Below are 26,995 nucleotides of genomic sequence, written 5' to 3' on the forward strand. Positions count from 1 at the left end.
GAATCCATGTATGAACTTTAAGTCATAAAACATGGAAGAGAAATAAAGTCCTTTGTGTCTACAGAAAACAGGACCCACCACATACTATGTGAACCCTGTACTATCATATGGCATCATCTCCTATGATTGAATACATAGAATCAATGTCCACCTACCATCTTGGGGCCACTTGATAGCACCAGAATATGTTCCTCTTCTAGAGTTGATGAGTAGATGTCATGGGTAGAATGGGATGAGGGCATGTGGCTGTTAGAAAGAACGATACACTCTCTCAAAGGACTCTATGTACATGTGGGGCCAGCACACCTCGATCTCGAGGTATGCTTTCCCAATGAAGTAAGTCTCTCCCATGATCTTTCTACCCCCCAATCAGGACTGACGACCATACGATGAGGGCCAAAAGAATCTAAGATAGATGTCTATCTGGTATCCCTATGCAGTCTCATCAAGCTCTCTGTGACAACTCAACTCAAGAATAGTCCACACACACTCACACATATATATAAGTATAGTCGTTAGTTTATTAGGTCTCTCTCTCTCTCTCTCTCTCTCTCTCTCTCTCTCTCTCTCTCACATAAATTAAAGCCAGGCATGTATCGTTTCTTACACTGCTTGAATACAATTTTGACACTTTACAGCTTTGTACATGAGGCAAGTCCCTACTGATCAGAAAACCCACTATGAATATCAATTTACAGGTAATGTAAAGAATTGGCTGCCAACTCCTCAAAGCCCTTCACCGTACCTTGAATGATTACTGTGCTATCCAACAAAGCACTGTTGAATTATGCCATATTTTACAAGAGGCTATTTTTTCGCTTTTGAAAACCTTAGGCAACGGTACTTCTCACCACTAACAGTTATCTCCAACGCTCCATCTTGGTTATCTGAAGCAGTGCCCATGAGAACGCTCTTCTCCTTCTCCAGGTTCTCTCGCTCTATCTTCAACCTTGCCTCCTGCTTCGCAATCTCACTCTGCATTTTTTATAAAGCTCATTTTATCAGTACGAAGCAAGCTTCTCCTAAAATTAATATGCTAGGCCATGGATATATGCAAATATGCAGGTGTGATGAACACATGCATGAGAGACGGAAAGAAAGACTGCATAAACATATTTTAAAGACCCAAAAGGTCTACCTATAAGACCAAAATGATGTTACATGTTATTCACGTATACAATGTAGTAAACAGGCAAAAATCTCATGTGTCCTGGACACGGTGTAGTGCCGTGATATCCCTCTGGCATCAAAGAATATCTCGAACCTGAAGCAGAGGGGTTGAGGGCTTGGATTTGAGAAAGAAAGAAAGAAAGCTGTATTAACGTCTACTAGAGGCCGAACTCGACCTATCAGACAAATCAATGTACAACTGTCAATGTCTTCTGGATGTCCAGAAAAAAAAAGGACAAAATGAACATGAAATAAACTATGAAAGTACTGAGCTAGTGGGGGGGGTGTGATGGATGGAGCATCACTGCTAGAGGCTCAGTATGCAACCTATATGCGCAGGGTATACAAGAATGCAATGCAGATCTGTCTAGCTCCAACCATTACCATAATGGGGGTGTAATATGTGATACATAGGCGATGGTGAGGCAAAAATACCTCGGAGCATGATCTCCGGGTGTGAGTGTAAGTGAGCTAGCCGCTCTTGGATATGGTGCTGATGTCGAGCCCGTATCTCTGTGATCTCCCTCTGATGTAGTCTCAGAGTTTGGTAGCCTGGTGCTCTCGGTCTCCGTCTGGCTCGGAGGTCCGCAGCGCGCTGAAGTGTAACCCCCTCTTGTGTCAAGGTAGGCACTGGGATAGATCTCTGGAAGAAATCAGTGAGCTGGAGCTGTCGTCCACCTGTCCCTGTGGTATGAGTCCGTAGCAGTGTCTCTCTGTGGTGTTGTGTCTCTAGCAAGAACTGGCCAAATCTGCGCTGGTCTGCGGACTCCATGATCTGGCAGAGTGAGGGATGTCCACTGAAGATGGTGGTGTATCTCTCTCTAATGACACTACATGCTTTGCATCTGCATACATAATGTTCCTCACTCTCAACCTCCTCCTGGCATAGTCTGCATATCCTCTCTGCTCTGGGGATCCGTGTTGCCCTACCTGCCTCAATCTCAAGCTGGTGTGATGACACTCTGAGCTGGCCAATCACCACTCGGGCACTGTGAGGCATGTACACATCCATGTATCCAGGTCTATGTATGAATCCATCCGCTGAGATACGCATAAACTGATCTCTGTAATATAGCATCTTCGGTGGTAGCGGCTGACTGGGTGTAATCCAAGTCTCTTGAGTGTATCGCTGCCATAAATCCTGCCGAAGAACTCTCTTCCTCTCACTGTGAGAGAGCTGGATGTGTGGTGCATGTATATCCTACTGGAAAGGTGGCAGGTGATCTATGTCAAGACCATGCTGAGTGAGCCACTGTATCATCTGTGAATACCATGATCTCCTATCTCCACTCTCTGCGAGCTGCCTAGACACCTCAAAAGCTCTATGTGAGAGTCTATCTGATGGCATATCTCTGATCCTCTATTTGAAGCAGATTGTTTGGAAGAGGGCCTCTACTAGCATAGGAGGTGCAGCAAACTCCGTCCGAACAATGTCATGTGGGACGGAGGGTTTGCTGCGGATCATCCGTGATAGCATGAGAATCTGAGGCCTCTCTATCTGAGACCATGTGGAGGTGGCGAGCCCAGGTGCCCATACTGCTGCAGCATACATCAAAGCAGGGGTGACTAGTGTGTCACACAACCACCCCTTTGTGGAGGGCTCCTGGAAGTGTGCCTGGTGACACTCTCTCTCTGGCATGGCTAGAGCTGCATACCCTCGTGTGAGTCTATCCATGGCTGCCTGTGCCATAGTAAATCTTCCTGGCGGAGTCGTAAATGTAATCCCCAGGTACACATATGAGTCTACCACCTCTACCTGTCCTCCTGCTAGTGTGAAGATGGCCTGTCGTCGTCGAACCAGCCCTGAGGTGTGGAAAATCATGGCCTTGGTTTTCCCAAGGTTCATTGTAAGCCCCCTCTGTGTGCAGAAGTCATCGAGTGCATGGAGATGGTGCTGTAGTCCCATCTGCGACTCAGAGACCAGAATAATATCATCTGCATATAGCATAATGTGGACTGTGGTACCTGAGATGTCTACCCCGTCCCTGTTGGAGTAGCAATCCACACTTCTAGAGAGAACCAGCTCACGTGGTGAGACTGGGTTTGAATCTTGGCAAGTTGAGGTTTCTACAAATTGGATTACCGGAGGTCACCCAACACCTTAAGGTTTTGGGGTCTGGATGGCTAGACCAATTTGTGGAACACCTCAGTTAAGCGCGCTTGCGCAAGAACACAACTGGGATGGGTGGCCTCCCGGGAAGTGGGAGGATCCATGTTTCCAACATGGTATCAGAGCCCAGGTTGTGATGTTGGAAGCTAAGACCTCAACCAAAGTGTGGCTTGAGGGGGGGTGTTGGAGAAGCAATCCACACTTCTAGAGAGAACCAGCTCACGTGGTGAGACTGGGTTTGAATCTTGGCAAGTTGAGGTTTCTACAAATTGGATTACCGGAGGTCACCCAACACCTTAAGGTTTTGGGGTCTGGATGGCTAGACCAATTTGTGGAACACCTCAGTCAAGCGCGCTTGCGCAAGAACACAACTGGGATGGGTGGCCTCCCGGGAAGTGGGAGGATCCATGTTTCCAACAGTCCCCACCACCGTGACCAATGAAGTCAGCCACCTCATCAATGTATAGCCCAAATAGTGTAGGAGAGAGTGGGCATCCTTGCTTCACACCTATGGTGCTAGCAATAACATCAGATAGCCCCCCGGGGCACCGTATGCGCCAGAAGACCTGCTCATATAAAGCATAGATGCCCCAAACCATCTCTGATGGGATCCCCAATGACTGTAGGCACTGGAAGAGTCTCTCTCGTGGCACCGTGTCATGCTTTGCGGAAATCCACAAAGCAGTAGTATAATCTCTTCTCCCGCGCCCTAGCTTGGTCAATCAGACATCTCAGAGTGAATATATGATCAATAGTGGAGAAAGCTCGTCGGAATCCAGCCTACCCTGGTGCTCACAGTCCCTCCTTCTCTGCATATGAGCTCAACTCTGCCTCGAGCACTGCGCCATAAAGTTTGGCCAATGTATGACCAATCATGATAGTCCTCTAGTTGCTGGGGTCTAGCATGTCTCCCGCTTTGTGGAGAGGCATGATGGTGTGCATAGTCCACTCAGCTGGTAGGCCCTCTACTAGTGCCCTATTAAAGAGGTGAGCAACAAAGGGTCCCAGTGTGTCAACTGCATAAATAAGATGCTCACTCTGTATACCTGTGTGGTCAACTGATCTCCCATGCTGTAACTGGCGGATAGCTCTCTCTACCATCGAGGCGGTAAAGTAGAGGTGGTAGGGCGGGATTCCTGTGGCTGTGGTATGGGCGGCTGCTGAGGGATATGGTAGAGGCTCTTTGCATATGTGTGCCATGTGTGTGGATCCTCAATCGGGGTATGAGGGCGAGGCTCTCTCATCCTGCGCCATGCAGTGGCTACATCTTTGCTCATGAGTAGGTGGTATATATCCCAGTACTGTGCCTCCTCATATGCACACCTCTTACGGCGTGTGAGGATCCTCATCTGTCGGCTCGCTTGTCTCTGTGTAATGGTCCCCAGTGCTCTCTGGGCATGGAGGTGTCTATATAGCTCTCTGCACTCACCAATTCTGGGGCATGCTCCCAGATCTATCTGTGTGTGCAATGTGTGTATGATGGGGGAAGCTACGGGTGGCGGCCGTATGTAGTAGAGATGACAGCTGGGTGGTGACTGTGTCTAGAGGTGACAGGGGATCCATCTGGAATAGCCCGTCATATACATGATGCTCATATATGTCTGCCAAGTCATGGGTGAAGTAGAAGGTTGTATGCGATGCCTGTCTGGGCTGTGTGGGTGTTGGTGTGGAGCTCGCTAGTGACAGTAAGAGGTACGTGTGATCGTACCAATAGGACAAGGGGGGATGGTGAAAGATGTCACTGCCTGTGTGGTCTCCATGGACCCCATGATGTAGTCCACTGTGCTACCCCCCCCTGATCGTGGAAAGCATGTCAGTGCTCCTGAATCCTGCCACTGTCTCATCCCGTTATAAATAACGAGATGGTGTCGCGCTCCCAACTCAAGTAAGTGATGACCATATCTGGTGTTATCCGGCCCCATGTCCTCTGACACCCTGCAGGCTCCCGTGTCCTCCACCTCTAGTGTGTGCATCACCTCGGGGTGCTCGAAATCATAAATGTCGCACTGTCGGCTCAGTGTCCGTGCATTGAAGTCCCCCATAAGGAGGTCTCCCAGGTTGGAGTAGTGTATGATCTCATCTGAAAGGGCTGCATATGGAGACTCTCCCAATGGCCATGCGTCCTCCTCGCCTCTACTCTCATCCTCTGCTGTCATGGCATATCTTGATCCTCTAGGAGAGAAGTAGCATAGAGCAATGTATAACACCCTGTCTGCTGAGAGCTGTAGTCTAATCCACATGTATCTAGCCTCCTGGTCACGTGCTACCACCTATAGGCGCTCCTATAGCTCTCGCTTGAAGAGTACCGCTATACCTCTTGATCCTCTCGATGTGCTCTGCCGTGTGGTCCCCCTGTATGTAAACTCCCACTGATAGCCCTCTACTTTGGGTAGCCCCCTCTCTGGGCTCTGGTGCGTCTCTGTAAGTAGTATGATGTCCCGTCCCTCCATGACCTCCTCCATCCTCCCATGATGTGTCCAAAGTGATCCATTGCAGTTCCAAACTCCTATGTGTATCTGTGAATCTAGATCCTCCATAGCCGATGTCCCACAGGCCGCCTCGCGCTAATCGGTGACCTTGCCATCGATGATGACACGGCCATCGCGATAGAATGCTCTCTTGCCCTCTTTCCGGGCCCGTAGGACTCTCGGCATGCATGTTTTCCTGTGTTCTATCTGCATCCTTGTAAGGTCGTCATCCAAATAGATGGGATCTCCCTGTAATCCTCGTAGAATCACCCTCTTTCTCATGAAGGTGACCCTCTCCGTCTCTCCTGCAAACTGTAGGATGAGGGCTCACTTGCGTGTTGAGTCTTTCCTGAATCTCCATGCTTTGGTGAAGGGGAGAGGATCCTCTTCCGTATAGCCGAGCTTCATGCATAAAAGCTGTCCATCTTTCTCGGGAGTAAGTCGGGTGTCTCGGCTATACCTGTGACTCGAATGTTGAGGCGGCGGGCATGCCTCATCTTCTCCTCCTCAAGAGACATGAACTGTATTTTACAGTGTATTTATATGGTACACAAAGACCCTATCTAGACTGACTATGACCTGCCCCCAATTGGGGATCAGTTGATTTATGTTGTATGCTGGCCTTGGCTTATATATGTGGACCCAGGTTTGAGTGTGCAGCTACAGTGGATGGAGAACCAGACAAGGCACCCGTTATGAGAGAGAGTGAGAGAAAGAGTGAAGCACAAGTACTCAACAAATTTGCACGACTCAATGATTATAATTAGATGTGTTTATCACTTCAAAGAGTACAATGCTTTTATAGGCTTAGAGCCTTTGTCACGTGCATCCCGCACTTGGATGCCACATAGACATTTCTGTACAGAAGGTGCAGGACGACCTGGGATGGTGAACTGGTCCCATGTGAGCCCCGTTCAGGACAAGTCAGCCAGGGATCCATCTTAGTTGTCCGAGGTCAGGTGTGCATTGTCCTGCACAGGAGTCTAAGGTCAGGTGTGCACTGTCTTGCACATGAAACAGTGCCAGTTCGCGCTGTGAATCTCCCTCTGGAATGATGTCAGTGACTCTGTGTATCTGGTATGGTACCGCATGCCAGATCACTGAGTAGTTAGTGTTTAGAACAAGGGGCCAGCCCACTACCCCGGGTCTTAGTGTGGGCATGGGGATGGTGTGAAACCACCCCCATGAGGGCCAGGAAGGCCCAGGCTGAACCCACCAGCCATGGAGGGGCTGTAGGACAGCCCGAGGACAAGCTAAAGGCAGATTCCAGGAGTATACAGCCTTTGCATGGTTGTAGGGTGTGAGGTGAAAAAAAAAAGAAGAAAGACCCTGCCTCTATAGCTCTTCCACCTCGCAAGCTTGGAAACACTACCACGAACGGGGCACCACCAGCCACCGGCTGGAACACTCTCTCACACTTCACCACCCAACCCACGCCAATAAGACAGCATAAAACAGGGGCACCATACACAAAGCAAACACCCAGCAATTTATTTCCAGTCAACACATTTCATACAAGCTTCTCCCGACACAGAAGCTTACTCATACAACTCACAAACACACAGGCTCAGACCTGTCAGCCGAGGATACACCACATCCCCAATCACCACATGATCCACTCGCCTGCCTGCTGTACCAATCACACCAGAATGAACCCGGCCACTCTCACTCTAGAAGGCGCCCCACCAGCTAACCCTCAACTCTCTGCAGCCCATCACTTCTGCATGTGTCGTCAGCAGCAGCTACCCAAACACATCTCTCTCTCACTCTCTGTGATGATCCTCTGCCAGCCTCACAACAAACCCAAGCAGCTTATTTGCCCTGCTACCGGCCCACCACCAAGCAGCAACACTTCATCTCTCTCTGTTTCACTCGGCACCCGCTCACGCTGTCCACTGTCCTGTCTCCTAGGCGACCTCCTCACAGCCGCCAACCTTCAGTCTTCAGCACTTGTCTTTGCCTCCACTCTCGGCCCTTGACTGTCTTCAGCTACCACCCTTATCTGCAACAGCACCAAGGCAGCTCTTTCTCTCTCTCTCTTTGCACCAGCCACATGACCACCAGTGCTCGCCAGCCCAAAAACTGCCAGAGAAGTATCTCTACTCCAAGGTGGCCGCCTTCAAAACGACCCGACTGCCAACCAAAGCAGCCCTCTTCATTTCGCTCCAGTCACCGCCAGCCGCACCAAGAAAAAAAAACAACCACTGTCAACGCCAGCGTTCTCCTCGCTGCAACTAGTGTGCTAAGAGGGCCCCACCGTTTCGGTTGCAGACGACCCTCCTTCACTATCACTCGCCCATCGCCAGTGTCAGCTCTGTTGGCGCACACCTCCCTGCGCACACCAAAGGTCGCCAGCAGCCACAAAATCAAAGCCCATCTCTTATCACCCGGGACCCTACTCCCGCCTGCGATCCACTTAGCGCCCCATCCTTTCTTTGGCGGCTCCTCCGCAGCTCTCCAGCGCCTACGTGCTGCTAGCCACGCTAGCTCCAGCTGCAGCTTTGCACCTGTACCTATGGTATCACCAACCCCGCACTCTAGTACCCAAGGCGGCCAACCTAACCGTCGTCACTTGCTTCGCCAGCCATACCTTGACGCCAGCACCCTCTGTGGCCAGCCTGTCGGCTTCTACAACTGGCTCTCTTCTCTTCACACGGGAGGCCCCACCAGCCTCTGCAGCCCACTACCACTTGCGCTCCAGCGCTTCTGTCATGTGCACAGTGGGTATCTACCGTGTGCTATATGCATGCAAGACTAGTTTCGAGGCTTGGGGAAGCTTGGAACTAGGCAGGCTGATTGACGAGCTGAGTTAGGGATATACTAACGGGCTGGCACCCAAGTATGGACGGGCGGGTGGCCAAGTGTGGACGCCCGATGACCGGCCAAGAGCCTATAAAAGGGTGGCCAAGGTTAGTTATTGTAACATAGAGAGTCTCGCGAGTTTGTGAGAGCTCTATGGTCTTGGAGCTTGGATCTAGTGCAGACGTGCACCTGCTTTATGCAGCCAAGGCCGGCAGCAGTCTCGAGGCCCGCGAGGGCAACTTCGTGGCAGTATGGGACGTCACGAGGAGGAGATTGGTCGGTACGTCAACCTAGTTAGCTCAGCTCGTGGCTCGGTGGGGACAGCCAAGACTGTGGGCTTGCCCACGGCTGTCATGGTTGGGAGGTGAGTCAAGCCTGCACCCCCTTGCTTGTTGTTGTTCGTTTGTTTGCAGGATTCGAGTTTCGAACCAAGATCGATCACGAGGGGATCCGTGGGGATTTGACAGCTTCTTTGGCCTGTCCTGCAGCTACGCCAGAGAGCCTCCTCTTTTACAACACAGCGGCCTCTCCTTTTCTGCTGCAGGCTGCCGACTCGCCAGCTCTTCGCCAAGCTTCGAGAATTTCTACGCTGGCAGCCACAAAAATCCCCACAGGACAGTAGATCAGACTGATATCACCTGCCTGGAGTCTCTCCCGAACAAAATGATAGTGAATCTCAATGTGTTTCGTGCGAGCATGAAACACAGGATTCTTGGCCACAGCAATGGCACTCTGACTATCAGTATAGATAGGTGTAGGCTCCTCCACTGAAATATCCATATCAGTCATGAGATGACGCAGCCAAGACACACTCAACAGTAGTAGTGTAGGCTGCTCTGTACTCTGCCTCACAAGACGAAGTGGCCACTGTGGTCTGTTTCTTGCTTAGCCAAGAAATACATGAAGAGCCAAGAAAGAAACAATTTCCACTAGTGGAATGTCTGGTATCAAAATCACCGGCCCAATCTGAATCGTTGTAAGCATATAACTGCATGTCACCCCCCTCAGGATAAAGCAACCCAAGAGACAAGGTACCCTGCAAATACCGAAATACACGCTTCACAGCTTGCCAATGTGACAATCGCGGGATGTGCATGAATCTGCTCAACTGAGATACGACATACTGAATATCTGGCCGTGTAGTACACAAGTAAATAAGGCACCCAACAGCCTGAGCATATGTAGTGGCATCAAATAAAATACTGTCATCTTGTAGTGACAGTTTCATCCCAGGCTCCATAGGAGTGCTAATAGGCTTGCAATCCTGAAATTTAAACTTCTCCAGAGGTTTAGCAACATACCGAGATTGCAACAACCCAATGCCTTTGTTATCCTGCACAAACTGTATGCCCAAATAGTAGTGTATGAGCCCCAAATCAGACATGTCAAATGTCTGTTGCAGTATCTCTTTAAAAGCTGCAATTTTGTCATCATTTGATCCCATGACCAAAAGATCATCTACATAAAGACTGATGACTAGCAGATCTTTCTCTTCTTTCTTTACATACAAAGTGGCTTCTGATGGACTGTTCACAAAGCCTTGAGTGAGCAGGAAAGCATCTATTTTTGCATACCAAGCTCGTGGAGCTTGTTTCAAACCATACAAGGCCTTTTTCAGCCTGCATACTTTCCCTTCATGACCATGTTCTGCAAAACCTATGGGCTGATATACATAAACTTCCTCCTCGAGGTCCCCATGTAGGAAAGCAGTCTTGATGTCCAACTGGTGAACAATCCAACCACGATGTGCAACCAATGCAATGACACACCTAAGTGTCGACATACGGGATGTAGGAGCAAATGTCTCCACATAATCAATGCCCTTCTTCTGTGCATAGCCCTTTGCAACTAGACGGGCTTTGTACCTGTCAATGGATCCATCTGCATGTCTTTTCAACTTATAAACCAAATCCCATGTTTGATTCCTTTTAATAGAATCAAGCTCATCCTGCATGGCTTTATTCCAATGCACATTGTCTCGTGCATCCACAAATGAATCAGGCTCATCATCATCCTGTAAACTGGTTGCCATAACCATATTCAAATCCATGATGTGTGCATGCTCATTGGTCCGTGTCTCCCTACGAGTACGACCAGCAAGAGGACCCTCTAGATGGCTGTCCTGTAATGTCCTCAAATACCATCTAGGTATGTGTCTGACCTGCGGAGCCTGCTGCCCCATATTTGGCTCAACTACTGGCTCAATAGCCTGCTGAATTTCTGCACCATCTTCATGATTAGCTGGCTGTCCTGTACCCTCATGGGTTGGATCACCAACTGTGGAAAGAAACTCCATAGGTAGTAGACCTTCAAACACATCATTTTCAGCCTGATTTACATCATAACCAGCCATGAAAAATCACATCCCGACTAGTGAATATCTTCTTGGATAGTGGGTCATATAACCGGTAGCCCTTGCTCTCACGGCTATACCCAACAAAAATACATTTTGTGGCTTTATCATCCAACTTCCTCCTCAACACTTTGGGTATGTGTGCATATGCAAGACACCCAAAAGTACGAAAATGTGATACCGAAGGCTTGTGGCCATGCCAAGCCTCAAAAGGAGTAATGGAAACCAATGCCTTTGTGGGACATCGATTTAAAATATGACAAGCACACATAACAGCTTCCACCCAAAAGATATGTGGTAGCTTCTTTGCCTTTAACATACATCTGGCATCTCCATGAGTGACCGATTCTTCCTTTCTGCAACCCCATTCTGCTGTGGAGTATAAGGAGTAGTATACTGATGTTTGATACCTCTACTCTCAAGAAAGGAATTCAACATGTGTGACACATTCTCTCCCCCTCGGTCAGAACGGAGAGTCTTAACCTTGCATCCTGACTCTGTTTCAGCAAGTGCTACAAAGGCTAAAAATGCATCATATACCTGTGATTTCTGTGTCAACGGATAGACCCAGCATATACGAGAGAAGTCATCAATAAATGTAGCAAAATAGAAGCAACCTCCTAATGACTTCGTCTGCATGGGACCACAAAGATCAGTGTATAAGCTGCAACTTTGCAGTTGCTCGTAGAGCCTGATCACGTGGGAAGGAAAACCGATGCATTTTTGTTGGGTTTTATGCTGTGTATGCACCCAGAGGAGTGCTAGTGATCATCAGTAGATTACTGGGGCACTTTTTACTTCAGTTAGTGGAGGTTTTTTCCCCCAGTTTAGTTCAGTTTCACTTATATGCAGTTTATAAGTGTTTTGGTCCACCCGGCACATTTATGGCCGGACATGTGAACACTTATCTTTTAGGGTCACTATCATGTGGCTATTGTACTTGATTTTTCTTATCATTGAAGTATACAAAAGTCGTGTTCTCTCATCTTGGTTTCCACGCTTGTTTGAACCTGTGTAAACCCTAACCCTAACCCTTGAGTGCCTTCAATTGGTATCAGAGCATTGAAGCTCTGCATTGCCCTGCCCGTACACTTGTTGCTGCTGCCCGTACAGAATACGCACATCCAGTCTGCGCCGGCTTCAACATCTGCTGCCCGTACACCTTGTATGCGCCGCCTTCAGCTACAACTGTGCGCTGTACAGCATTCCGTACCTGACAGCGCCGTACAGCATACTGTACCTGTCAGCATACGTGTACCAGCCCCGTACAGTAAGCTCCGCCAGCAAATCGCCGCCTGCAGCCTGTAGTACTTGTTCGCTGCTGTCAGCATCAAGACCAGCTCTTGTCAACGCTGGTCGCATTGAGTACTAAGTTGACTTGCTTCCGTACAGTCAGCGCTAATTGTCACCTGCACAGAGAAACGTGCAGCTTTAAGTGCTGTGTACCTGGCGACTGCACCTGGCGACTGTACAAACACTTACCTGACGTGTACCTGCTCGCCCAACACAGAACTGTACCTGCCCGTACAGTAAGCGCTACCTGCACAGTACTTCCACCTACATCAGCCTGTGAAGTACAGTCATTTGTACTTGCACTCTGGTGATCAGTACCTGCAGAAATACCACAACCTACACAGTCATTCAGTGGTAAGCATTAAAATTCAGTTTTTGGGCATTTTTATTTTCTCTGTGAAAAATATACAGGCACAACAGGCAGATTTTCTAGCAAAGAACGATACAGGTTTTTTGCACAGTTTGGGTGCAGCAAATTTGGGCATTTTTGGGGCATTTTGGCATTGTGTACGCCATTTGCTGCTCTACTCAGTCATTGGTGCATTGAGCTGCACATTCAGAGGATTGAGAGTGCAGGCAGATTTGGGTGAGCTGTATTCAGTGGAGTACAGTTATTATCAGGGTTTCTGCTATTGGGTTTTTTGGTAAACAGGTACAACATTGTGCGTAAAGCATAATGGCAAATCAACAGCAAAGTGATGTATTCACATATTTGTCTAAGGAAGACAAATTGGATGGCACGAACTACTCCTTGTGGAGTTTTATGCTGAAAAATGTGCTTGTGGCAAAAGGTCTTTGGGATTTTGTTAGTGGTGATGAACCACGTCCAGGTCCATTGGCTCCAGAGACTCCTCCCCAAGGGGGTGCTCGTGGACGAGGACAACAGGTACAGGCTCCAGGACAGCCATTGCCTGTTCAGAGAACAAATGCTCAAAAGACATGGGATGCCAGGGATGCACAAGCTTTGTCACTCATTGCATTGTCAGTACAGAGGTCCATTATACCTTATATTCGTTCAGCTGGCTCTTCACAGAATGCATGGGTGACTTTGGAGCAGATGTATGCTGCTCGTAATGAGGCTAGGATCTCATTTTTGAAAAGAGAGCTGGAAAATCAAAAAATGAATGAAGGAGATGATATGTCTAGCCACTTAAACAAGCTGCAGGATTTGAGAGAGCAACTCATCAATGTGGATGAGATTATTCCTGAGACACAGCTTGTGTCCACCATCTTGCACTCTTTGCCAAGATCTTACTTGGCTTTTCATACCTCTTTGAACCTCAGCATGAGGAATGCTGTTGAACCCCTCAAGTATCAGGAACTTGTTGCTCTCTTATTACAACAGGAGCAAATGAGGAAGAATATGAATATGAACACAAATGCTGAACAAGCATTTACTACAGGTCAAAAGGGGAAAGAAAAATCTCAGCCAAAGAGTGCAAATCAAAATTCAGGTGATGGTGGTTCTTCACAGGATACCAAGAAAGGTGATGGACAGCCCAAGAAGAGGGGCAAATGTCATTACTGTAAGAAGCCAAGTCACTACATCACGGAATGTAGGAAGAGGATTGCCAAAGAGAAGGCAAAGGAAGCTGGGATGTCAGTTAATGATACTTCTAAAGCTCCTCCAGAGACTGCTTCTTTTGTTGAGGACAGGGATTACTGTTTTTATACATGCAGCTATGATGCCTCTTGGTCTTCACAGGCACTCAGTTTGACAGAGCATGCATGTACTTGGTATTTTGATAGTGGTGCCTCAAAGCATATCACATCTCGCAGGGATTTGTTTAGTCATGTTGGCCCTGCCCCTGTTGGCAAAACTGTTCAGTGTGCCAACAATGCTTCATATCCAGTTCGTGGCATTGGGGAGATTCAGCTCACAGCCATTGATGGCTCCATTCTCTGCCTTACAGATGCTTTATATGTACCAGGGATAAAGAAGAATTTGTTGTCCATTTCTTCTTTAGCACATTGTGGAATGCAGGTCCACTTTGATGATGATAAATGCATGGTCAGAGACAAAGCTAATGCCTTGACCTTGATGCTTACTGGTACGTTATGTCATGGACTTTATCAGTTGGATGCATTTCAGCCAGTGGATCAGTCTGCTTATCATGCATTCACTCTTACTCCAGCTATGGTTGATGCGGAGTTATGGCATGCTCGCATGGGGCAAGTAAATTTTGGGAGTCTTATGCTTATGCAGCGACATAATATGTTTACAGATCTACCTCTCATGGAGAAGCCTCCAGATCATATTTGTGAAGGATGTATTTTGGGAAAAATGCACAGGTTTTCCTTCCCACGTGATCAAGCTCTAAGAGCAACTGCAAAGTTGCAACTTATACATAGTGATCTTTGTGGTCCCATGCAGACAAAGTCATTAGGTGGTTGCTTTTATTTTGCAACATTTATTGATGACTTCTCTCGTATATGCTGGGTCTATCCTTTGACACAGAAATCACAGGTATATGATGCATTTTTGGCCTTTGTAGCACTTGCTGAGACAGAGTCAGGATGCAAAGTGAAGACTCTCTGTTCTGACCGAGGGGGGGAATATATGTCACATGTGCTGAATTCCTTTCTTGGGAGTAGAGGTATAAAACATCAGTATACTACTCCTTACACTCCACAGCAGAATGGGGTTGCAGAAAGGAAAAATCGGTCACTCATGGAGATGGCCAGATGTATGCTAAAGGCAAAAAGACTACCACATATCTTTTGGGTGGAAGCAGTAATGTGTGCTTGTCATATTTTGAATCGATGTCCCACAAAGGCATTGGTTTCTATTACTCCTTTTGAGGCTTGGCATGGCCGCAAGCCTTCTGTATCGCATTTTCGTATCTTTGGGTGTCTTGCATATGCACACATACCCAAAGAGTTGAGGAGGAAGCTTGATGATAAAGCCACAAAATGCATTTTTGTGGGGTATAGCCGTGAGAGCAAGGACTACAGGTTATATGACCCACTATCCAGGAAGATATTCATCAGTCGGGATGTGATTTTTGATGAAAAATCAGAAATATCCATGGCTGGTTATGAGGCAAATCAGGCTGAAAATGATGTGTTTGAAGGTCTACTACCCATGGAGTTTCATTCCATAGTTGGTGATCCAACTCTTGAGGGTACTGGACAGCCAGCAAATGATGTAGGTGGTGCAGAAATTCAGCAGCCAAATGAGCCAGAAGCTGAACCAAATATGGGACAGCAGGCACCACAGGTCAGACATATACCTAGATGGTATTTGAGGACATTACAGGACAGCCATTTAGAGGGTCCTCTTGCTGGTCGTACTCGTAGGGAGACAAGGACCAATGAGCATGCACACATCATGGATTTGAATCTGGTTATGGCAGCCAGTTTACAGGATGATGATGAGCCTGATTCATTTGTGGATGCACGAGATAATGTGCATTGGAACAAAGCCATGCAAGATGAGATTGATTCTATTAAAAAGAATCAAACATGGGATTTGGTTGATCTGCCCAAAGGCAAGAAAGCCATTGGTACTAAATGGGTCTATAAGTTGAAAAGACATGCAGATGGATCCATTGACAGGTACAAAGCCCGTCTAGTTGCAAAGGGCTATGCACAGAAGAAGGGCATTGATTATGAGGAGACATTTGCTCCTACATCCCGTATGTCGACACTTAGGTGTGTCATTGCATTGGCTGCACATCGTGGTTGGGTTGTTCACCAGTTGGACATAAAGACTGCATTCCTACATGGGGACCTCGAGGAGGAAGTTTATGTATTTCAACCCATGGGATTTGCAGAACATGGTCATGAGGGGAAAGTTTGCAGGCTGAAAAAGGCCTTGTATGGTTTGAAACAAGCTCCACGAGCTTGGTATGCAAAAATAGATGCTTTTCTACTCACTCAGGGATTTGTGAACAGTCCATCAAAGGCCACTCTGTATGTAAAGAAAGAAGAGACAGATTTGCTGGTCATCAGTCTTTATGTGGATGATCTCTTGCTCATGGGATCAAATGATGACAAAATTGCAGCTTTTAAGGAGATACTGCAACAGACATTTGACATGTCTGACTTGGGCCTTGTACATTACTATTTGGGCATACAGTTTGTGCAGGATAACATAGGCATTGGGTTGTTGCAATCACGCTATGTTGCTAAACTTCTGGAGAAGTTTAAATTTCAGGATTGCAAGCCTATTAGTACTCCTATGGAGCCTGGGATGAAACTGTCACTACAAGATGACAGTGTTTCCTTTGATGCCACTACATATGCTCAGGCTGTTGGGTGCCTCATTTACTTGTGTAATACAAGGCCAGATATTCAGTATGCAGTCTCTCAGTTGAGCAGATTCATGCACAGCCCACGGTTGTCACATTGGCAAGCTGTGAAGCGTGTATTCCGTTATTTGCAGGGTACCTTGTCTCTTGGGTTGCTTTATCCTGAGGGGGGTGACATGCAGTTACACGCTTACAGTGATTCAGATTGGGCCGGTGATTTTGATACCAGACATTCCACTAGTGGAAATTGTTTCTTCCTTGGCGCTTCATGCATTTCTTGGCTAAGCAAGAAACAGACCACAGTGGCCACTTCGTCTTGTGAGGCAGAGTACAGAGCAGCCTACACTACTACTGTTGAGTGTGTTTGGCTGCGTCGTCTTATGACTGATATGGATATTTCAGTGGAGGAGCCTACACCTATCTATACTGATAGTCAGAGTGCCATTGCTGTGGCCAGGAATCCTGTGTTTCATGCTATCGCACGAAACACATTGAGATTCACTATCATTTTGTTCGGGAGAGACTCCAGGCAGGAGATATCAGTCTGATCTACTGTCCTACAGATCAGAATGTGGCAGACATCTTCACCAAGGCATTACCACGTCTGAAATTTGAAGCATTCCGCAATGCTTTGAATTTGTTTCCTTTTGGTGGATGATGCACAGTGATCACATATCACTCCAGGGGGATTTGTTGGGTTTTATGCTGTGTATGCACCCAGAGGAGTACTAGTGATCATCAGTAGATTACTGGGGCACTTTTTACTTCAGTTAGTGGAGGTTTTTTCCCCCAGTTTAGTTCAATTTCACTTATATGCAGTTTATAAGTGTTTTGGTCCACCCGGCACATTTATGGCCGGACATGTGAACACTTATCTTTTAGGGTCACTATCATGTGGCTATTGTACTTGATTTTTCTTATCATTTAAGTATACAAAAGTCGTGTTCTCTCATCTTGGTTTCCACGCTTGTTTGAACTTGTGTAAACCCTAACCCTAACCCTTGAGTGCCTTCAATTTTTCCCAATATACATCCTTCACATATGTGATCTGGAGGCTTCTCCATAAGAGGTAGGTCTGTCAACATGTTATGTCGCTGCATAAGCATAAGACTACCAAAATTTACATGCCCCATGCGAGCATGCCATAACTCCGCATCAACCATAGCTGGAGTAAGAGTGAATGCATTATAAGCAGACTGATCCACTGGCTGAAATGCATCCAACTGATAGAGTCCATGACATAATGTACCAGTAAGCATCAAGGTCAAAGCATTAGCTTTGTCTCTGACCATGCATTTGTCATCATCAAAGTGGACTTGCATACCACACTGTGCTAAAGAAGAAATGGACAACAAATTCTTCTTTATCCCTGGTACATATAAGGCATCTGTAAGGCGAAGAATAGAGCCATCAATGGCTGTGAGCTGAATCTCCCCAATGCCACGAACTGGATATGAAGCATTATTGGCACACTGAACAGTTTTGCCAACAGGGGCAGGGCCTACATGACAAAACAAATCCCTGCGAGATGTGATATGCTTTGAAGCACCACTATCAAAGTACCAAGTACATGCATGCTCTGTCACACTGAGTGCCTGTGAAGACCAAGAGGCATCATAGATGCATGTGTAGAAATAGTAATCCCTGTCCTGAACAAAAGAAGCAGTCTCCGAAGGAGCTTTAGAGGCATCATTTACAGACATCCCAGATTCCTTTGCCTTTTCTTTGGCAATCCTCTTCCTACACTCTGTGATGTAGTGACCTGGCTTCTTACAGTAATGGCATGTGCCCTTCTTCTTGGGCTGTCCATCACCTTTCTTGGTATCCTGAGATGAAACACCATCACCTGAACTCTGATTTGAACTCTTTGGCTGAGATTTGCCTTTCCCTTTTTGACCTGTAGTAAATGCTTGTTCAGCACTTGTGTTCATATTCATGTTCTTCCTGATTTGCTCTTCTTGTAGCAAGAGAGCAACAAGTTCCTAATACTTAAGGGGTTCAACAGCATTCCTCATGCTGAGGTTCAAAGAGGTATGAAAAGCCAAGTAAGATCTTGGCAAAGAGTTCAAGATGGTGGACACAAGCTGTGTCTCAGGAATAATCTCATCTACATTGATGAGTTGCTCTCTCAAATCCTGCAGCTTGTTCAAGTGGCTAGACATATCATCTCCTTCATGCATTTTCTGATTTTCCAGCTCTCTTTTCAAAAACAAGATCCGAGCCTCATTACGAGCAGCATACATCTGCTCCAAAGTCACCCATGCATTCCGTGAAGAGCCAGCTGAACGAATATGAGGTATAATAGACCTCTGTACTGACAATGCAATAAGTGACAAGGCTTGTGCATCTCTGGCATCCCATGTCTTCTGAGCATTTGTTCTTTGAACAGGCAATGGCTGACCTGGTGCCTGTACCTGTTGTCCTCGTCCACGAGCACCCCCTTGGGGAGGAGTCTCTGGAGCCAATGGACCTAGACGTGGTTCATCACCACTAACAAAATCCCAAAGACCTTTTGCCACGAGCACATTTCTCAGCATAAAACTCCACAAGGAGTAGTTCATGCCGTCCAACTTGTCTTCCTTAGACAAATACGTGAATACATCACTCTGCTGTTGATTTGCCATTATGCCAATGCACAATGTTGTACCTGTATATCCAAAAACCCAATAGCAACAACCCTGAAAGCAACTGTACTCCATTGAATACAGCTAGCCCAAATATACCTGCACTCTCAATCCTCTGAATGTGCAACACAATGCACCACTGACTGAGTGGAGCAACAAAAATGGCTTACACAGTGCCAAAATGCCCAAAGTTACTGCACCCAAAACCTTGCAAAAAACCTGTAGAGATTTCTTTGCAAGAAAATCTGCCTGTATCTGCCAGAATTTTCACAGAGAAAATGCCCAAATTTCAGAACTAGTAAAGCTTACCACAAATGGGTGTAGGTACAGGCGGCTGTAGACTGTACGGAACTAGTGTACGGTACAGTGCACGTACAGGTCGACTGCACGCTGTACGGAAGCAGGCCGACTGTACGACGGCTGTACGGTGCAGGTACGCGCAGCACGTGCTGTACGGAAACAGCATCGACTGCAGGTGTGCGCAGCAGGTACTGGACTGCTGTACAGAGCAAGTACGGTCGACTGTACGGCCGATGTACATAGCTGCAGGTACACGTAACAGGTACTGTACGGAGACAGCAGTCGACAAGTTGGCAGCAGGTACTATACGGAGCTGGGCGAGCAGCTGACGGCGCGTGTAGGTCGCCTGCAGGTACTGTACGGATACAAGGCCACTGTGTACGGAGCAAAGCAGGCGCCTGTACGGAGCAAGGCGACTGTATGTGCAGTTGACGGGTACTGAACAAAACAAGCGAAGACCTGGTACGTGCAGCTGACGACTAGCTGCTGACGAACCAGACGGACAGCTGAAGGCGTGGAACACTACGGGCAAGGTGCGTGGAGCAGTACGGGCAGGGCATGCCAACCTGCTCTGATACCAAATGAAGGAGCTCAGCTATTAGGGTTAGGGTTTAGAAGGTACTTCAGCAAGAAACGTGAGAAGTAGAGAGAGGAACATGACTGCTCATGTATTGAGTGTGATAAAAATGAAGTACAATAGTCACATAAAGATGTGACCTAAAAGTTGTGTTCACATGGTCCGGCCATAAAGTGTGCTAGGTGGACCAAATCACTTATAAACTATTATAAGTGGAACTAAGCTAAAACTGGGGGGAAAAAACCTCCACTAACTGAAGTAAAAAGTACCCCAGTAACCTACTGATGATCACTAGCACTCCTCTGAGTGCATACACAGCATAAAACCCAACAAAGGGCAGGGAATTCCCAGCCAAGAAAGGTCCAGAATTCTGTATTTTCTTTTCAGATTCACATCATTCTAATAAAGCAAATACACCATCCGTGGTGGGGACCCTACAGAGGGTAATTGGGACCCAATACTGTGTCCTCTCCATCTCTCCCCCTATCTCTCTATTTTCTGCGCATCCCCTTTCAGTTTGTGCGTTAATTTCCGTTGAGAAAAGAGTGCTAATTTCTGAGTATTGAAGTTACCGATTCTTCTCCGAAGCTTCCGCATGTTACAGCCTTATCTTTTGACAAAACACACACTAGGGCAATGACACATGGCAAGTGCCTATGACATCATTGTTTATCACATTCATGCATAAAAGCAGCTATAAGAGGTTGTTCACACATAAACACACTAAACCATCTAAGGGCTATTTCACACACACACGAGGCTCCGAATACACAACAAAACCCCCTTCAAAGCGACCCCCCTTCGGAGCGAAGGTGGTGAGACCCAACATGCAAAGGAAGTAACTCTTGGAGTATGCACAAGCAAAAGCATAGACAAAGAAAGAGAGAGAAAGCAATTGTTGACAAGATGATGAGCTGTTGGACAAACCACGCCCATAGTCCCCCAACAATGGACTGTGAACACATCCCTTGAACAATGAACTCGGAACACATCTTGTCCATAGTCTCTGTTGCACCAAAGCTGACCTTGTCTTGCCAGATTTTTAATGCTTGGAACTCCGATTCATAGTTCCCATGCACCAGACAATGGAGTTGCTAACAGCCCCCTCTCCCACCCACAAGCCTCCTCTGGCTAGAAGCACATGGGAAAAAGCAATTTGTATAATGAGAGAAGAACACCATCCTGGTCCTCCTGCGCCGGAATTGCCCTGGGAGCCCTAGATGAGTCATTAAATCTCTATCACTGTCTTGTGTCGTGTCTTTGACCTTTTTCTGGGATAAAGACTTACCCTTGCCCTTGTCCTTCTTCTTGGACACGCAGTCTTTAGACAAATTCCCTTTCTTCCCGCACGAGTAGCAACGACTCTGACCTTTCTTCTAGACTATAGTAAGTACCTAATGTTAACCATCAAGAGACACCTTGATCTTCCCTTGTGAAACGAGGACGGACTCTTTTAGGGAGATGAGGTCATCAAAATCCAGTTGACTTGTCGTAACTTGGCACCTCAAAGCCTGAGAAACCACATCGTACTCTAGAGGAAGCTTTGTGAGAATTAGTGCAACCAACTGCATAGACAACAAGGCAACACCCGTTACTAGTAATTGGTCATGGATAACCTTGGCCTTCATAAGGAACGACTGCATCGAACTACTAGCACAAAATACCAGACCATGGAGTTGCCCTTGCAGAGTAATTGCTCGCGTCGATGAATCTCGAGCATAGAGATCCTCCAACTTGGACCAAACTTGATGTGCACTGGCAAGAGTTTGCACGACCGGTGAGACTTTGGTAATGGTCCGCACAAGCACCGAGTGCGCCTTCGAATCATGAATCTCGTAGTCTTGTAATTCCTTAAGGAATTCATCCTCCTAACCTTGGGTCCAACACCTCAAGTTTTGAGGACACTCGAGCTTCTTCTCACTGCCCTGAACAATCTCCCAAAAACCCTTATCAATGAACTAGATCCGCATATTCAGCTTCAAATGAGCATAGTTGGTTCCATCGAACTTGTCCTCCTTGTTCGTACAAAGGAGAGCCATATCCACAGCAACAAAGTACGCAAATCTCAACACTCCAAGACTTCTCTCAAGCACTTTTCAATGGAGCAAAGCACAAGGACCAATCAGCCCCCTCTGAAAACTAAGGTAGAAAGAGGCTGGACAGGAGCAAAACAATCCACCGGACACACCAGAAACACCCGACCGGGGGGAGGGGAAGCCGGGGAAGAAGCAGGGCTGTCGGTGCTGCTTGTCAGGTTGCACCACACGTAAATAAACCACCTCTAGAAGCTGTCCTGACTCTAAAAAAACAGCCTCTGCACCAGCCACATTGCAAAAAGTGCTTAGAAAAGCAAACCGCAGCCACCTTGTACTTGCCTTTCAAGGGTTGCACAGGGCAAGAGCACCACACAAGAGAAAACGCTGATGCCAAGAGGCACAGAGAGAGAACGCAAATTCAGTTGAAAACGCAGCCAAAAAAGGAAAAACACAGCCACCTACTACTTCCAAAAACGCAAGAGAGGAGGGGATCAAAACGCAAATGAGGGCAACTAGGACCTAGTCGTCTGATACCATGTTGGAGTACGCACAAGCGGAAGCATAGACAAAGAAAGAGAGGAGAGAGAGCAATTGTTGATAAGATCACCTTTATTTTAAGCAAGAAGTTTACAATGGTGATAGCCAGCCGATAGGTGTTACAACGTGCTTGAGGATATGAATACAAGTAGGAGAGAGGAGGCCTTTATATAAGGAGGCCATGAGCTGGCTGATTGCCCACGACTTGCATAAATATGGGAAAAATACATAATCCCCTAAATAAAAAGGCCCGGTTTCCCATACACAGAGATGCACAAAATTCTAACAGTAACTACCTTTTCACTCCATCACATTCTACAAGGGAGCGATCTAGCCATGCGCACCTCCCATGACATGCTAATCCTCCAATCAACAAGTGACCGAAGCAGTAAAGTCAGCTCTTCGTCACCCCCCTAGCTCCTAATAAACACGGAGCCTTTTATAAATGAAGGCCATACAAACATATAAAGGAAAAACAATCACAGGAATTATTTAACTCAATTTCGGGGGACTCCCTGGGTAAAGAAGCCATGACTCACACATAATGATGAAGGCACGAAGAGGCCTAGAAAGCCCACTCGTCCTCGACCTCACCTAGAGTGAGGCCTTTAACCTGGACCGTTGCAACTATCAGCACATATTCTTCAGAAGAGTTTGGAACATCTTCTTCAAGTACATTGGCATGATGTTGTACTTGTTTCTACTCTTTCTTTTTAAAACTGTTCGCTCTTGGTGTCCAAGCTACTTACAGAATAGAATCTGCATCGAATCTTCTTGTTAGTCTTCCAATTCCTGTTTGTGCCAATGAAGGCTCGAACAATACCAATGTTGGTTTGCTTCTCTTTGTTCCTCCGGTCTTTTTCAATTAAAAGTGATACCATATCATCAAAGGTAGTAGCAGCAAGACATAAAACCTCTAGAGTTTGTTGGAATGGAGTGATCCCTTGCATGCTCTTGATGAGCATTGCCATTTTATCCACATCATCGGGCTCACAATTCAAGCTAGTAAGCTGCTACACTAATGAGCTAAGCTTGACCAAATGATCACTTAACTCTTCATTCTCATGCATCTTCATATCATAAAACTTGTGCTTCAAGAAAACTTCAGAGTTAGTGATATGATTACCAAAGATTGCATCTAGCTTCTCCCATATCTCCTTAGAAGTAGACTTGAAGTCGATATGATGGACAATAGAGTCTCAAAGGCCGAGTCCGATAAGAGCTCTCTCCTTCTGTTGCTGCCATGATGTTGACTGGTTTAGATCTTTGGATTCTGGATCTACATCATCACCAAAAACAATACCCCATACTCGTTCGCGCACGAGAAGAAGTTGCACCTTGGTTTGCTAAGTTGGAAACCCGAGTGGGTACCTCAAGCTTCATGCTGATCACAACATGCAGCTCAAAGAAGGCAGCAAGAGGGCAGAGGGCAAGCATAGGAGGGGCTGCCAAGGAGAGGCGATCTGAGAACGGGGTGAGGCAGGCAGAGCACGCCAGGGAAGCGGCGACGGCGGATGTCTCAGCAGTAGCACCGCTAGGCACATGGGCAGCGGCGATGGTGCACCCTGCAATAGCTCCGCCTGAGATTGGCAGTGAGAAGGGGCGGTGCCGTCGATGGGTTGAGCAGCAGTGGTGCACCTTGCACTAGCACCGCTCAAATCTGGCAGCAAAAACGGGCTCGGTTCTGGGCAGACAGCAAACGGTGGCTCTCGGCTCTGAAACGGCTGCTCCAAGCTCTGGGCAGCCACGGCAACGAGCTCCGGTCTGAGGTGGTGGCAACAGCTTGAGAGCCTAGCTCTGATACCATTTGTGGACCCAGTTTTGAGTGAGCAGCTACGGTGGATGGAGATCCAGAGAAGGCATCGTGGTGAGAGAGAGAGTGAAGCACAAGTACTCAACAAATTAGCAAGATTCTATGATTATGATTAGATGTGTTTTTAGCTTCAAAGAGTAGAGTGCTTTTATAGGCTTAGAGCTTCATCTTTACAACCTAAGACTCTGTAAACCTGTGTCAGTAGGTGAACATTGGCTGCCTATTGGTGAAGATGATTTTGCTGCTGACTTCCCAGTGTTCTACTCACGGGCTGTGCAGGATCTGAACGTGTAAGGGCACAAGGTCAACAACTATCTGATGAAGAATGGGGCCAGAGGTGGCTACTTCCAGGTTATTTGGTCGGGCTACTCTCAACATGCTATCACCCACAAATTCACAATGCTGATGCTGAGCCTCAATGCTTTCCCAGCAGTGTTCATGCCTTCTGCTTAGCCTTCTTGCCTGTAGACATCTTACCTGAATCAAGTCCAACCTACCTGCACCTGTGTCCATGCACGAAGTGATCCTGTCTTTACAGCCCGTCATGACAGAGATTTCCCATCACTTGTAAGGGTCCAAATGCCTGCATATCTTACCATTTGAGACGTACATCACATTGCATGCAATTGCATATGGACTACAAAGCCCTCCTCAGAACACCCGTCGAAAACAAATTTATGCCCACAGCCTTCAACATCAAAACAAGCCAACATGCTTGTAATGATAGATGGCCTTGGAAGTAAAGACTGAAGTAGTAAGACAACCCACCAGAAGGCCTGCCACAGTGATGTGGGCCAGCGTTAACACCCATCAGCAGATAATTTGCACCCCTTGATATGCAACATGCCCAACCTGATGAGCTCGAGAAGCAGTCAAACTCTACACCACTGTACCCTGTATAAATGATCAGCTAGACCAACTAGCAGGTTGAAAGATAGTCAGCTAGTTGGATCTGAAGTCAAGCCATCATCAAGAGACAGTATGCTTCTCGTTTTTTGAGGTTATTTGGAACATTCACATTAACCAATGCTCTAATCACCTTATAAAAGTTTTCAGCAATATTTTTATTAATGTGTCCCTGGATGGCATCTTGGTCCAGAGTGAGTCAGGTATAAGCTGCAGAGCTTCTTGGGGTTAATGGGCCATGGCGTTCTACCTCTGTTAGGCTGAGGAGCACTATGCAGAAAGACAAACCCTGTAATAGATGCATCCAAGGAGGACACCTTCCAAGTTGACACCACGACGAGTTACCAAGTCATTAGCACATGCATCCACGAATAATCTTTTTGCCGTTTCACCTCAACACAAATATGAGCTGGAGTTGGTCAATGGCAAAGGTGCTAGTCATTTCACAAGAGGAACCAGGAAGGTGAAGCAATATCTAATAAGACATTGTATGCATAAAGAGTAGAGAGAATCCTATTTCCACATCCATGTATTAGGGATGTGGTGTATGCATGAAAAGGCACTTAAATAATCCATAGAGTTTTTTTCCCACACACACAAAACTCAAATCCAAAATGATGGTGCATCTATAGGGCTGAAGTCGTACGCCTTCTCAAAGTCGAGAAGGAGAACCACCATTTCCTCCTGTCTCATCTGTCGCCTCCCAAAAGGTTAAGATGTTATCGAGTGTGCTCCTTTTGTATGAGATGAGCGAGAAGTTTATTCATACAGACACGTACACACAAATACACACACCATGAAAGGACTCGTAGGCTCTCACAGTGACACACATACCGGTACAGGTGGGAGATGATGCAAGAAATGATATATGAGAAGGTAGAGAGGGAAGAGTACCTCTCTGCGGGCGAGTTCAGCTTTCCAGGCGGATTCTCTTTCAGCAACCTCACGCTCTCTCTCCTCGATGTAGCTCTGCATCTCACGCTCCTTCATGATGCGGTCTTGGATGTCAGCCTCCAGTGCATCCTTGAGCTCCTTGATGAACTTCTCAACCACGGCCTTGATTCGCAAAGACATCAAAAGCACAGGCAACAGATCAATTATGCCTTTGCTCCACTAGCTTGAACACTGTGGTCATGCTTCTCTTGATCAGAGGGTGTACACGCACACTGCTGCCTTGTGGAGCTCTTTCTACTGCCTATCTCACATCGCCATCTGGCACTTCCATGTGCCCATGGAGCCTCTTTTTGTATTTCCGTTCAATCAATTAATTGCTAAAGTTATACCTTAGTGAACTTTCGGTTTTGTGTTTCCTTAGGAGAAGTGCAATTAATTAATTGCTAAAGTTATACCTTGGTGAAATTTGTGGGGCATTAGAAAAGGGGTTGCAACCATGCCAAGAAGTGCAGAGTCTAAATTAAAATTGAGCCTTCACAACAAATATTTATTATTATTTTTTGAATATAACATATAGAGGCAAGCATCCAAAGGGCATATGGCTACCACATGATGGGTGTGAGTCACACAATTGTCTACATCTTGCTACCTTGTGAGAAACTCGATCGCGCAAGCTTGTGCAAAGAGAATAGCAGCAACAAGGTTATGGGATGTTTTGGTACGTGAAGGAAAATTAAAAGATAACTTGACCAAGAGAAACTTTGAGCATCTAAATTGTGATATTCATGCATCCCAAAGGTATGCCATGCTCATAATGTGTGACGAGTCAATACACGATAACATCTCACAATCGCAAGCA

General features: G+C 46.8%; 1 protein-coding gene across 1 annotated transcript; it reads right to left on the reverse strand.

Annotated features, from left to right (window-relative positions):
- Nucleotides 1-577: 577 nt before the first annotated feature.
- Nucleotides 578-26,461, reverse strand: LOC147609393 (uncharacterized). The gene is made up of 2 exons (XM_086787519.1): nt 26,137-26,461; nt 578-975 (listed from the first exon to the last, which is right to left on the reverse strand). The coding sequence occupies exons 1-2, from the start codon at nt 26,314-26,316 to the stop codon at nt 808-810; spliced, it is 348 nt and encodes a 115-aa protein (XP_086643645.1). The 5' UTR covers nt 26,317-26,461; the 3' UTR covers nt 578-807.
- Between the last annotated feature and the right edge of the window lie 534 nt (nt 26,462-26,995).

Source organism: Cibotium barometz, chromosome 51 (genome assembly GCF_041138505.1).
Source record: "Cibotium barometz isolate CiBa-2024 chromosome 51, ASM4113850v1, whole genome shotgun sequence".
NCBI classification, from domain to species: domain Eukaryota; kingdom Viridiplantae; phylum Streptophyta; class Polypodiopsida; order Cyatheales; family Cibotiaceae; genus Cibotium; species Cibotium barometz.

Coding starts and splice junctions, on each gene's coding strand:
- LOC147609393 (XM_086787519.1), bottom strand. CDS start 26,316: ATGTCTTTGCGAATCAAGGCCGTGGTTGAGAAGTTCATCAAGGAGCTC. Junction 976..26,136: donor CTGAACTCGCCCGCAGAGAG/GTACTCTTCCCT, acceptor TAAAAAATGCAG/AGTGAGATTGCGAAGCAGGA.